Source organism: Xenopus laevis, chromosome 9_10L, assembly GCF_017654675.1.
Source record: "Xenopus laevis strain J_2021 chromosome 9_10L, Xenopus_laevis_v10.1, whole genome shotgun sequence".
NCBI lineage: Eukaryota > Metazoa > Chordata > Amphibia > Anura > Pipidae > Xenopus > Xenopus laevis.
In genome coordinates, this window is record NC_054387.1 from 91,660,414 (window position 1) to 91,675,357 (window position 14,944).

The 14,944-nt window shown below is 37.4% G+C and overlaps 1 protein-coding gene across 1 annotated transcript in view; it reads right to left on the reverse strand.

Annotated features, from left to right (window-relative positions):
* Window positions 1–1,297: 1,297 nt before the first annotated feature.
* Window positions 1,298–14,944, reverse strand: part of cpo.3.L (carboxypeptidase O gene 3 L homeolog) — a 35,068-nt gene continuing 21,421 nt past the window's right edge. The window contains exons 4-11 of the mRNA XM_018236199.2: window positions 12,979–13,093; window positions 10,786–10,887; window positions 10,089–10,193; window positions 9,770–9,880; window positions 7,827–7,917; window positions 5,566–5,768; window positions 3,628–3,712; window positions 1,298–2,100 (exon numbers count right to left, since the gene is read on the reverse strand). Coding sequence (XP_018091688.1) covers window positions 1,826–2,100; window positions 3,628–3,712; window positions 5,566–5,768; window positions 7,827–7,917; window positions 9,770–9,880; window positions 10,089–10,193; window positions 10,786–10,887; window positions 12,979–13,093 — 1,087 coding nt within the window. The 3' untranslated portion in view covers window positions 1,298–1,825. The remainder of the gene's footprint in view (window positions 2,101–3,627; window positions 3,713–5,565; window positions 5,769–7,826; window positions 7,918–9,769; window positions 9,881–10,088; window positions 10,194–10,785; window positions 10,888–12,978; window positions 13,094–14,944) is intronic.

Sequence of the window (14,944 nt, forward strand, 5' to 3'; positions counted from 1 at the left end):
TTTCCAGCTGGTAAAGCAGCTTCATCTGTCCCAAGTTGAATTGATCCAAAAACTAAACTAAAATGATAGGGCTGTGAAATACAAATGACTGTTCAACTATCTTACCATCGTGACCTAAGCAAATTGAAATGTATTAAGACTTCACCCAGTAATAGAGACAAATGAATAAATGAGATTCATTTCTGGCAGGAGCAGGAGCTGGGCTGAGCAGAGTAGGAGGCAGAATTTCTCAACATAATTTGCTTAATTTGTTTTTGAGCTGCTATTCTCTTTCTTTCTTTCAGTTTATTGCCTTCCCAAATGTATTACAAATATATTTTTTGCAGAATGATGAGGTTTGGCTCCTGATACTGTACAAGTAACTCTATATAGAATCTATGGAACTGTGCAAGGACCTTAGATTGTAAGCTCTGCTGGGGCCATACAAGGAGTGAATTTATCCCTTGTTTGTTTTTACATGCTACATTTGATTTAGGAACCAGCAGAGCAAAATTATACGCAGTCAAATTTATACAGGCATAGGACCTGTTATCGAGAATGCTCAGGACCTGGGATTTTCCGGATAAATGATCATTCTGTAATTTGGATCTTCATACCTTAAGTCTACTAGAAAATCATGTAAACATGAAATAAACCCAATAGGCTGTTTTTGCTTCCAATAAGAATCAATTATATCTTAGTTGGGATCAAGTACAAGCTACTGTTTTATTATTACAGAGAAAAGGGAAATTGTTTTTAAAAAGTTGGATAATTTGGATAAAATGGAGTCTATGGGAGACAGCCTTTCCGTAATTCGGAGCTTTTTGGATAACGGGTTTCCAGATAATGGATCCCATACTTGTACTATTTTGAATAGCAGTAGAAATACATTAATTCGTTTTACGTTAATTATGTAAAACAGTTTGTCAGTGGACATACCCTTTACGTGAACCTACCTTCTGCTCCTCAATCGGCTCATGCTTGAAATGGCTGCGTATGTCACATATGCTATTGAATGTCTGGTCTCTCCAGGGCCGGACTATTCTCGTTCTCACCACAACGAGCCATGAAGAGGGTAAATGTAATAAATAAAATAACAAAGTGCTGATGAGAATTGACTTGCCTGGGCTCCTAGCCCCTCAGGAAACCCTCTGGTATTCTAGCAGGCCAGTCTGACCACTGCATCTGGGGCATTTCCAGGCCTGGACTGGCAATCTGTGGGTTCTGGCAAATGCTGTAAGATGCCATAGAAAGTGACTATTAAGTGGGCTGGTGGGGGTGTTTGGGCCTCTGTGTACTAGCAATGTCAGAGCCTATTTTGAATCCCAGTCCAGTTCTAATTTTCTGCACTCGTATATGACATAATTGTCCAGGTGAACCAAATTCAAAATATATCATTAGAATTCCAGGGCACATCCGCTAAATAATGGAATCCTGTTCATCTGTGCAGTGGTAATGATCTATCTTACAAGAACCAAACATAGAGTAGGTTTGATTTTCCTCTTTGCCTTGTGTAGGTCAAGAAATAAAAAAACCATAGCTTTCTTGTTAGTAAATCAATAGGCAAAAAGCATGTTAACACAACCCCTATTTATTGAACTCATGTTAAACATGGGGACGTGCTGTTCCTTTAAATAAAAAAATTTGAAAACGTATTCTTGTAAGATAAAGGGCATAATATATTAAAGGCATAGTCATATGCAATAGGAACATTTTTTACATTTTAAAAGGATTATGCTATTTTTTACACTTGAATTCAATTTACTGTAGGTAGAACCGATATAATCAGTTAAAATGGAGAAGAATGTGATAACCTTTGAAAAGATCAAAATTCCCCTTTGCAGTGTTAGGAGAATAAAACTGAAAATTGTAGAACTGTGTTGAAAATGAGGATATTAATACTACAATCGAAGACAGTGGAAGGAGCCTTGTTTGGAAAGTATTTATCGTTGACATATTTAATAATGGTCATCACCCCAGCCATAGTTTCTTCACAGGTTGGTTGTATTTGGTCCTCAGGCAAAGTAAACTTGTGGCTACCATTATCTCTCAGTTCTAAAGTGAAGGAGAAGTCTATGCCTAGATCATGAACCCAGTCTTGGGAAGTTCCAGAAGCTTCATCTGTTGGAGACACACGAGAAAATAAACGTGCTGTAGTTCTAATTCAGTTTTGGATTATCATTAGTACCTGAGTCTACATTTCTATGTACAGGAAGATATGTTTATATTATACTTCTTTATAAAAAATAGTGCTTTTATTTCATTCCCTTGATTATGTATGTGTGTCCCCTGCCTGCCTACCTGCCTTCCCTGCATGAAAAGAACTATCTGTGTTAGGACTTCTTCTAAGATTAAAGGACCAGTAACATCAAATTTTTTTCTTTTTTTTTTTAAATTCCTTGATATACAACGAAAAACAAACACAAAGACAAATGAAACTTTGAAATCACGAAGTCTTTATTAAGAAATAACTTATCAAAACTCTTGCGCTCCTCTTCAGAAAAGGTGATCCATCGCGCAACGCTCGATTTTTCCTCCCCGCCTTCCTTATAGGAGATAGCCAGGGAGGAGAAATCGAGTGCAGCATGATTGATCGTCACCCTGTCGCCTTTTCTGAAGAGGAGCGCAAGCAGAGTTCGGTAAGTTATTTCTTAATAAAGATTTAGCGATTTCAAAGTTTTTCGTGGTATACTAACAATTTTTTGTTTTTTAAAAAGTTGATGTTACTGGTCCATTAACCTTTTAACTCCCAGTTCTGGAGTTGATTACTGCAGGAAAGACAAGCATAGGCATAAATAATTAAAGGGGGACAAATTCAAATTTGCAGTCGTTCCTGGTACATTTAAGAGCCCAATTTCACGTTTTTAAACCAGAAATTTGGCTTTTCGAGTGCAGGAGAGCGCAATTGTGTTCTCCACATTAGCAATGCCCCCCCCCGACCCCCGCACAGGAAAGGTAAATAAAGGAGGGGGGTGGCATTTTAGGAGCCTCCTCAAGCACATTATGGGGTTTAGTTACTAAACCTTGATTTTCTTCTGGTCTAGGTTGTTTGGGGGAAAAGAAATTTTTTAATGTAAAAAAACTTGAATTTTTCAAGATTTATTATACCGCGAAGGTGCTAACAATCCACCATCTCAAACCTGCCGAGGTCATGTAGAATTCAATGGTAGATGTCCATTTTACAATTTGAACATCTAATCATCTGGTCTGGGTTTCCTCCGATAAACCTAAAAATTTGGGGTTTTCGGGCAATAACCCAAAAAAATCTAGCAAAAAATTTGTACAATTCGAGTATTTGCTCGATATTATTGAGTATTTTCTCCACTCCATATTTTTTGATAAATAATTTAGAATTGTGGATTGGAGTTTGGTCAGGTTGGTTTAATAAAAAGATGAGATACATTTTTATTATATAACCCCCTAAATTTGCATTATGACACAACTTCTGCAAGAGGCTGAAACTATCTTTTTGCTACTGGCCCTCTTCTGCAGGCTCTGATCTGATGGACAGTTCCTCTACTAAACATTTTGAACCCCAAAAGTTATTCTGGAGACCATATTTTGGTCTTCCATAATAAACAGGAGAATTGTAGTATTTCATAACTCAACTTAAATATAAAAAAATTCTGAAAAATATGTTATGCTTACATAGGAGTTTGGAAAATGGACCAGCCCTGTACTTTGTCCCATGTGTTTTCTCCATGGCTGATGCTGCCATTTGAGCTACTTTCAACTGTTGGAAAAATAAGGAATATGTTGAAATATTTATAGAGAACTTTTTGCAAACAAGTTCTAGTTTCAATCAGCATCAAAGGGGTAAAACATTTAGAAGACTGTGATATTCTGAGACAGATTGCAATTGGGTGTTTTTTTCAGCAGCTATTTGGAATCCAATGGGGGAATGTATGCCTTTGCACAAAAAAATTTTAATTTGTGTAATATAGCTTTTGCGAACCTATTTAGCGATCACTTCCGACAGTGGGAGAAAGTTTGTAAATGTTATATTTTGTGTCAGTGCACAGTGAATGTAATAAAAATAGTGAAAAAGTTATGTTTGCTTAAAAATTTGACGACACCTTCAAGCACTTTTTAAAGTGCACATTATGTTATAAAATTCTCAGAGCAAAAAGAGTTTAAGGAGAAATATTTAATTGTGCAATGCAAATTTGTGTGAATTGTTTACCTTTCCCCATTAGGAGTTATTTTACCCTAGCAATCAGGAAGTGTTTTGAAGGGGCAGATTTATCAAAAGTCGAAGTGAAAATTCAAATTAAAATATTTGAGTTTTGAGCTAATTTTTGTGTACTTCGACTAGGGAATAGTCCAAATTTGATTCAGATTTGGAAAAATTTTTAATTTCAAAATGTATCATGTACTGTCTCTTTAATAATTCGACATCTAAAACCTGCCAAATTGCTGTTTTAGCGTATGGGGGACCTCCTAGAACCCATTTGGAGTCAATTGGTGGACTTTGAAAAATCGAATTTGATCGAATGCGCTATTACTTCGATTCGTATGATTCAAATTCGGACCTATTCGATCAAAAACTGACCTATTCGGCCATAAAAAACTTAATTTCGGTTGGTCCTTTTGAATTCAAATTTGAAAGTTTCTCAAATTTGGAATTCGACCCTTGATAAATATGCCCCATAAATAAACTTAAAGTCAAATAATTAATTTGCAACCCCACGGAGCAATAGGTTTTTGGTTGCTGGGATCAGTGACCTGCGTTTAAAAGCTGGAAAGAAGCAGAAGAAGAAGAACAAAAATAATGCAAAGCTATAAAAAGAATACAGGCAAATTAAAATGTTGTTAATAATAGGCAATCTATAACATACTAAAGGTTAACTGAAAGGTGAACTACCACTTTATATTAGGAACACAGCTAGGGAAAGTTTATTTACTAGGTTTAGACTCCAAAAAAAAGCATCTTTTCTACTTCTAGCTATCATTATTAATATAAACTAGAGCAAGAGTGTATTTTTAATTTGCTTTTATGGATAAAGAATAATTTCTCTCCCTCAAAACAGCACTAAATTCATGTTAAATAAGCCCTGGTAATTTTGTCAATGCTTCCTTCCCAATGCTTCATGCATGGGACCCTTTCCTTCTTATGCAAATTAGGGGTGGGAAGGGAAAAACATCTTAGACGTCCTTGTTTTGTGACAAAAAGTCATGCGATTTCCCTCCCCGTCCCTACTTTACATATGCAAATTAGAATTTGGATTCAGTTCGGCCGGGAAAAAGGATTCGGCCGAATCTGAATACTGCTGAAAAAGACCGAATCCCGAATTGAATCCTGTATTCGGTGCATCCCTACAAAAAACTCACATTTTGATAAATCTGCCCCAAACGATGTGTTCTTATTGATTGATTAAAAACAAGTTTCTTTTGTTGCAATGTTCTTAGTATAAGAATTCAATTTCTTGCCACAATATCTAATAGGGACATTAGTGTCCCAAATTGTCAGTGAAGTTTCCTTATATTTAGTGACGAATACACAACTAAATAGGACAACACCAAAAAGGCGCACATAAATATATCAATTGAAAAGTCAACAAGAATCAATGAAATAAGATCACTTACTGATTCATTATAGTTCCGTGATAGTCCTGCAGAGTAGCCATTAGGAGTCAGGATGAGTTGGCTGTATGAGTGTATTGTTAGGAAGCAAACAATGTCTGACTGCCTGCTTTCCACAAACTCTACCACCGCTCTGGTCTCTGGTTCTGAAACAGGTGAACTCCCACAGAAGGAGTTGGAACTGCAGTTTGTGGATGATCTATGAGCTTTAAAATAAAATCATATTAACAACAATAGCATTACATTTTTTTAAAATAATTATTTGTATCACAAGCAGAAATGTCGTTTCTCGTATACAACAATGCTAAAAAGATTTTATTCAACATCTCAGCAACTCACAAAAGGCAGCAAGACACTTTTGACGACTATGGGGGAAATGTAATAAAAGCCATAAATGGAATAACCTTTTAGCACAAATAAGAATTTTGAGTTTATGCGTTTTTCAACTCCCATCATTTCGAAATTCGGGAAAAAAAACGACCAATCGAAATTTATTTAAAAAATCTTTTTTTTTTAAATTCGGGTAAATAGGATCGACCCGCAAACTCGAATCGAATCCGAAATCGAATTTGATTACAGTTTTTTCAAAAGTGCATCAAATGACTTCAAATTGGTTGTAGAAGGTCCCCCATAGGCTAAAACACTAATTCGGCAGGTTTTAGATGGCGAATAGTCGAATTTGAATTCTTAAAGGAATACTGTCATGGGAAAACTTTTTTTTTTCAAAATGAATCAGTTAATAGTGCCGCTCCAGCGGAATTCTGCACTGAAATCCATTTCTCAAAAGAACAAACAGATTTTTTTATATTCAATTTTGAAATCTGACATGGGGCTAGACATATTGTCAATTTCCCAGCTACCCCAAGTCATGTGACTTGTGCTCTGATAAACTTCAATCACTCTTTACTGCTGTACTGCAAGTTGGAGTGATATCACCCCCTCCCCTTTTCCCCCCCAGCAGCCAAACAAAAGAACAATGGGAAGGTAACCAGATAGCAGCTCCATAACACAAGATAACAGCTGCCTGGTAGATCTAAGAACAACAGTCAATAGTAAAAACCCATGTCCCACTGAGACACATTCAGTTACATTGAGAAGGAAAAACAGCAGCCTGCCAGAAAGCATTTCTCTCCTAAAGTGCAGGCACAAGTCACATGACCAGGGGCAGCTGGGAAATTGACAAAATGTCTAGCCCCATGTCAGATTTCAAAATTGAATATAAAAAAATCTGTTTGCTCTTTTGAGAAATGGATTTCAGTGCAGAATTCTGCTGGAGCAGCACTATTAACTGATTCATTTTGAAAAAAAACATTTTTCCCCATGACAGTATCCCTTTAAAGGGACAGTACAGGTTAAATTTAGAAAATTCCAATCGAATTTGAACTATTCCCTAGTCGAATTACACTAAAATAAACTCGAAATTTGAAAATTCTAATTTTCAATTTGACAATTGATCTGTCCCTAAGTGTGCTAATACAGTTAGCATTATTATTTTTTTTTTTGTTTAAGTAGAAGTAAACCCAGTACTGAACACAGAAAAGAACATAGTCAGGTGCTACCTATGCATACTGCACTATTTTTTCACTTGTGAAGCAACCATCTTTGAGTTAGATGCATCTGGTACAAAGTGTATCATTCATTCTCATGGGGAAAGATGGGGGCTGTGTGGATGTACGTTTAATACCATTCTGTATACAAAATCAACTGGTAGAAGTGTCCTCTCTGATGTCAAAGAAAGTTTATGATACTTTAATGAATTTGCATGAAATGATAGATACAGTGGCATGTTCTTTAAGAAAACAATTTAAGCACACGCTACTGAGTTTAAGAAATATTATTGATAATTACAGGCATGGGACCTGTTATCTAGAATGCTCTGGACCTGGGGTTTTCTGCATAAGTGGTCGTTCTTTAATTTGGATCATCATACTTTGTCTGCTTAAAAACTATTTAAACGTTAAACAAGCCCAATAGGATTGTTTTCATTCCAAAAAGGATGAATGATATCTAGTTTAGAATCAGGTATAAGTTACTGTTTTATTATATTAGAGAATAAGGAAATCATTTTAAAAAATGTGTGTTATTATTTGTGTAAAACAGAATCTATGACAGATGGCTGTCCCATAATTCAGAGCTTTCTGGATAATGGGGTTCCAGATAAGGGATCCTATACCTGTAAAAGAAATGTAAAAAGTTGGTTCATTATATTCATATAAAAATCTGTCCATTTCCAATGTTGTTGTATCCTTAAATACACCACATACTGCACCATGATACATTAAAGTTGCGGTTAAGATCCACGCCATAGCAGGTACCATTCCCATATTGAGAACGATTTTTTCGCCAGAGCCTTTCCTAAAGAGAAAAGCAGGAATAGAGTTAAGCATTTTCGAATTACTGAAAGTGGTAGCAAGATACTGAAATAGAGGGTGTTATAGTACAGGTATGGGATCCGTCATCTGGAAACCCGTTATCCAGAAAGCTCAGAATTACGGGAAGGCTGTCTCCAATAGACTCCAATTTATCCAAATAATCCAAATTTTTAAAAATGATTCCCTTTTTCTCTGTAATAATAAAACAGTAGCTTGTACTAGATCCAAACTAAGATATAATTCATCTTTATTGGAAGCAAAGCCAGCCTATTAGGTTCATTTGATATTTAAATGATTTTCTAATAGATTTAAGGTATGAAGATCAAAATTACAGAAAGATCCGTTATCTGGAAAACCCCAGGTCTCGAGCATTCTGGGTAATAGATCCCATACCTGTATTGTAATAATATTGTTGCAATTAAAGTAAACCTGCCATCGACATCTAAAAAGTTTTATAATGAAAGTCCTTTGCAAAATTAAACATCAAACCCAAATAATTTTTTTTTCATTAAAACATCCATACCTCTTATAAGGGAGCTGTCAATCATATATTGATTATTTCGCCCCTATGCATGAGGCATAAAGGTCAGCCAGTCAATTACTTACACTTTCTATTCAGCACTTCCTAGATGTACCTGCACTCCTTACATTCCTCACATACTGTAATTGTGTAGGCCACTGTGCATGGGCATTAGGTCCCCTGTTCTGGCACATACACAAGATTTAGTGGTGATAACACAAATTGCCTTAGTAACAGCATCCACAAAACGGGCTTCCTGTGATTGTAAATTCCATGGGGCAGATTTACTAACCAGTGAAAAGTCGCCAACGACAGCTTTGCACCCATCGCCATACTTCGCCAGACGTTGCTAATTCACTAAAATGCGGAGTTTCGTCGGACTAACATGCGGACTAATTCACTAAAATGCTGAGTCGCCAGCCGGACGCTGGCGACTTTTTGCTAGCGTTACTTCGGTAATGCAAACATTTGATAGTGAAGATGCGCTAGCTTTCATTTCTGCCTAGCGAAAATTCGATAGGGATCTTGCACTCAGGTTAATTTGCATACGGAAATTTAAAGTTGAATGGATATCTTTATGTTCTATGTTGCAGCACATTTCCACTGTTAATTACACAAGTCCAGGGAACCTTAATAATGACAATAGAGTTGTTATAATGCCCTACACATGAGCCCACTGTATAGTTAATGTTCCATATGTTGAAATGTATAGGGGAATCCGGTTACCCAAAAAAAAATTTTTAGGACTTTTGCAGGCTATCACTCTGAATAAAGGAATAGACACCAGCGTTTTTTTGAAATTTGATTCTTTTTCCACTCACAGAATATGATGTAAGTAACAGAAGACTGAGGAAGATGTATGTACTCCAGTGCACTTTGTCTGGTCTGAGCTGGCTAAGGCAAGTCTGGCGAAAGAGTAACTGTTCAGAAAAATCCGCATTTTAGTGAAATTGCCGAGTAACGTCCATTTGCCAGGTGAATTGTCGCCTGGCAAGAGAGTGTGTATTAGCGCTAGCACCTGTCTCTTCCAGTAGCAAATTGGCTCCTGCGCCCATTAGTAAATCGGTGATATCCCTGTGGGCGGGAAAAGTCGCTAGCGTTAGCCACTTCGCCCTTTAGTAAATCTGCCCCCACGACTGAAGGAAACAAAATGTAAATAATATATTTATATAGCATAAGCAAAGATTATTTTGCTCAACTAACATGAAAGAAAAGTATTTATAATTATTTCTTAAGGTAACAGGTCCACTTTAAAAACATAAATATTCTTTAAATGAAAGGTGGAAGAAACTTACAACATTTTTGTCTGACTTACTTTTGTCCATGAGTAGATATACCCATCAATATTGAGAACTGGCAAGACGTATATGTCTAAACTCTGGAGGATTTTTCTAATCCTTTGATCATTTTGATAATTCTGTACAATCTGCTCGAGAGGAATATAGGAATTAATGTTGAGATTATCCCTCTATGCAGTCTATAATCCTAGTAATCATTACATGTTGAATCCTGTTAAAGAAGGTGAGTAAAACATCTGTTGTGCAATACATCTGTGATTTTAAATATTAATAGAAGTTAAAATGTTTTAATAACAACGTTGGGCATATTTGCTATGTGGTTAGTAGTAATCATACCTCTTTCACAAACCATTGGCAGAATGCGGGCGCAATCCATTCCCTTGCATGGATTCCACAATCAATCCAAACAATCTTTTTATGTCTTACAGACGGCTGACTGATCTGTTCAACGTGACACACAATAAATGATTATTAATTAAAAAAGATCAGAATGGTTGAAATGTCCAAAGTGTGTCTATGCAGCTTCAGTTACTGTCCCATCTGCAATACTGTATAACTGCACCATATAGTACCTATTGTAAAATTTAAGGATAAGCAAGTAGAGGCTGGTGCACACAGGGACCTGTTCTTCAAAATTAGTCTTTATTAAGTTCCTGTGTTGAAGGGTACACAGGCCAAACAGGTTTTTAAGTGTAATAGGACTCCACAAGCGATTTTGTCGCGATCTGACACGCTGCGACAAAACACATGTGACTTGTCGCATGCGAATAAAATAAGGTAAGAGAGAGAATTGTCGCATGGTGTCGCATGCGATGCGACACCATGCGACAATTCTATCTCTTACCTTATTTTTGTCGCATGACGCGTTGGATCGTGACAAAATCGCTCATGGAGTCCTACCCTTAGAGATCAGCTCTGGTAGGATTGATCAAAATACTAATTAGGGGATTGCAGAAAAAGACTGATAGTCTACTATGTTGGTCAGAAATTTGACCAGCCATAATTTTACAATTATACAATTTTAAAAGGTTACCTTTAGGTACTGCATCGGTCTTGACTCATATGTTAAACCCAAAAGATGTTGTGTCACCAAGTCACTGTGATTTTTCGCTATTTCATTCATCCAGTCATAAATCTGTGGATAATAAGGGTGATTTCCTCTGTACTGACTCTGCATTGTTTTATAGTAACCAAAACGTAATAATGTTAATCTTTTTGTACATTTTCCCATAGCCTAAATGGATCAGTTTAAAATGTTGCACTCTCCAATTGTCAGATGTAAAGTTCATATTTTACTTACTAATGGAAAGTGAGAGATGGTTAGGTGGGATTTCTGTTTGTAAATAATCGGACCACTTATCCGCCAATTTTTTGAGGGGATGTTTTTGCTTACTAGCTGGGGACCATAGTTTTTGAGAAATTAGATCTATATTTAGTAGATTAGGACACTCAATGAATTTATTTATTGAGTCTGCGGTTTCTGCAGGGCAAATGCTTCTCTATTTGGGACTCCCAGTAAACCACTCTTAATAAACATGTATATGAAATGGTCACATGCCTTTCAATCAAATTGGCATTAGCAGGGTCCACTACGTCTTTGATCATTAAGGGCTTAAGCACACGGGCAGATTCGGGGAGATTTAGTCGCCTGGCTGACTAATCGCCTCTTCTTCGGGGTGAAGTTTCCTCGTGAGGCAACTTCCGGCGACTTTGGAAATCGAAGCGCCACGAGTGCATTGCAGCAGGTGTTTTTTCATTTTAGCAGGTGGAAGGCAAGAGGAAGGCAGTTCAGGAAGATTGTCGGCCCGAAGAAGAGGCGATTAGTTGCCCGGCGACTAAATCTCCCTAAAGGTAGATTTTCTTCTCCTTAAAGAGAGGAAAGAACGATACCCAGATCTTGAATTTTTCCATAGAAGTTGTACAGACATAAAGGGGCTGCATATGATTAAAGCCATGACTTGAGAACAGGAATTTCCAGGTGAATAGTGAGTTCTGTTTGTATTTATAGGGTATCTCATTCCATTTTTAATGTAAAATATATCACTATATTGGAGTGATTTTCTTGAAGATTTCTAATTTAGGATTAATATATCTATCGGTGCTGCAATTTGTGTAAAAATCATGTGGAGTTGCACCCTTTATTGCTCTTTGCACTTGCATTTGTGTAAGAGCTTACCCTGGTGGTCTAGTGGGGACTAAGGGTTGGCAGGGACGCCCACAGTCCTGTCCTCTTCTGTGCCGCTTCTCCTATGGCGAGTGCGGAGTGCACTTCCTGGCTTTACGCACTGATGCGTCATGACGTCTTCGTGTTTTGCCGCGAAGCTTGAAGGGCCCATTGTTAGGTCTAATTGATTAGTTCCTGGGTGCGATTTTGTCTGTGAATTATCTGGTTTTGATACCTGCCTGTATGACTCCCGACCTTTGCCTGCCTGCAGGGCGGATTTACATAGTGGGCACCCCTAGGCCCACTGCTGTTCATTGCCCCTGTCCCCTCCCCTTTATTTGTGCAAATTTTCATCATCTGGACTGGAGCAATGGGGATTGGCGCACAGGAAATGTAAAAAATGATTGTATCTCCAGCGCATCCCCAGTGTCTTTGAACCAATGTGGGTGTGGTTGGGCAGCATGCCGCCCCCTTAAATCCTGCCGCTCTAGGCCCGGGCCTAGGTGGCCTTTCCACAAATCCGGGCCTGCCTGACCATTCTTTGAACTCTGCCTGTACTGACCCAGGCCTTTTTGACTATTCTTGAACTCTGTCTGTGCCGATCCCGGCTTGCCTGACCACGCTATATCTTTGTGAAGCTGGTGTTGCATTCCGTCCTATCCTTGGTAAAGAACATGCCCCTTTGCTTGTTCAGCTTTGCTCCTCTCAAACTAAGACCTGGCGGCATCTGAGTAGCTGAGGGCTCCTCCTGAAGATTGAGCCATGACCGGGAGCCTAGCACTTGTTCTGAATTTAGGGAGCCATACGTGACAATTCGTAATTGAGTCATTGCATCTTTTTTTAAAATAAGCTAAATTACTAGATTTTAAAAGTAACATTATAAAGTAAATATTACAGCATATTTTCATATGTATTTTATTTTTTGGATAATAATATTGTTTTAAGTTGTTCCACTGTGCCTGGCAGCAATTTTCATTCTTCTGAAAGGCCCAGCAGAGAGCAACTTATTATTAGACAGGGTAAAGCAAGTTTGCTCCTATTTTTCTAATTCTTTTTATTTACCTCATTCATTGGATGATATGTGGTGTAGTTATATTCAGTGATGGACTTCTTACTCCTGGTTTCTTTGGTCTCTGTTTTGTTGCCCGCTATGTGTTTTACATTGTCAATCAGAATTCTGTAAAAATTAGACAAAAGGGAAAAAAGTAAGTTATCCAAGAATGCTCTGGACATGGGGCTTTCCGGATAATGGATCTTTCTGCAATTTGGATCTCTTTTCTACTAGGAAATCCTTTAAACATGAAATAAACCCAATAGGCTGCTTCCAATAAGGATTCATTATATCTTAGTTGGGATCAAGTACAAGATACTGTTTTATTATTACAGAGAAAAAGGAGATGATTTGTAAAAAATGTAGATTATTTGTATAAAATGGAGTCTATTGGAGACAGCCTTTCCATAATTTGGAGCTTTCTGGATAACGGGTCCAGATAACAGATCCCATACCTGTATTATTCTGATCAACAAGCGCTGCTTCCTTGGATTTCTACATGGTCAATTCTGAACTGTTACAAGGGGTTATTTTGTATGTACTTACTAAGTCTGCATGGGTTTTTTATGGACAATCTGTGAATATGATAGGGGCCTTTGAGTATAAGCTTCACTGGGGTGGTGTCTGATCTCAATAATTATCTATAAATAAAGTAAATAAATACCTATGATCCCACTTATAGACATGCAATCAGCCCTAGAGTAGGGGTAAATGACCTTGTGAGGCTGGGTGTCCCAGGAGTGGATCCTGATAGGCTAGTAATGTCAGTATTAATTTGAGGGAAAAAGCCACCTTCCTAATATGATTTTCTGTCGTTAGTTTGCATAGTATGAAACCATGTGCATTTTGTGCTGCATTTCCTGAAATTTAAACTGCCAAGTGGTCAGCTCAATTCAATATAATTTTTTTTAAAAAAAGCACTTTGGAGGACCCTGTATTTTTTGTAGGGCCCCTTCAAGTGGCTGTTCAGCAGTGACTGCTTTTTTAATGTTTAAATAAATAATCCATGCAATCCATTGCTAACTGCTTTGTAAGAGGTGCAGCAAAATTGCAAATGGGGCTGCTCTGTTATCGATATAAGTGAGAATTCCACCCTCTGCCGTGGATGGATGGGCAAAATGTTAATTATTTCAATCCTGTACAGTGTAATGACAGTAAATCGCTGAAATACAACCAGCATGCTTAGTATAAACAGATTGGAAATCTTATTTATAATCTGAGTGCAAAGTGTGAATTACACTGTATGTTTTTACCCGCAATACAGCATTTCCCATAGAGTGTCAACATCTGATGCACCAAATTTCATCTGTTGGTAACAAGTTGCAGCAAAGTTTATTTTAAAAGTGGGGATTGCATCACTTACAGTCAATAACGGGGCTGATTCACTATTGGCCACTATTTGGCTTATTGTTTCTTGTTTGTGCACCAGAATGGGGGACCTGATGTCCATCCCCATGCCCTGGCTACAAAATTAAACTGTGAATAGAAAGGGGGAATGTGTGAAGAGCAGTGACATCTAGAAAGTGCTGAATGGAAAGTCAAAGTAATTGTCTGCAGACAATATTTGATTGACAGCTGAGATTTTTAAATGAGCTTACAACAGCTATGAATGCTTTAATAAAAAATAGAAATTTGATTTCATATTTAATTTGCACAAAACAAAAACTGTGGTACCGTGTTAGCCAGTAGCAAAAATAACAAATACATGAAATGTATTTGAAAAGGACTTTTGTTATACAGATTTATGTGTCTGGGTCACAGGTCCACTTTAAAAGTATTTAGTGTGAAGAACAAAGTCTTCTTTCAGGCAGAATTGTTGGAGGATGTTAGTTGGAGGACATTTTTAGGCAAAAAAAAAAAGATGCGATGCTCCTTGTCAGACAGGTGTGGCTGTTATTGCACAGCACACATATTAAGCTTTGTTTGGCCACAGTATCATATAACCAGCTGCTAGTGTTCCAGTCTACCATCAGCCAT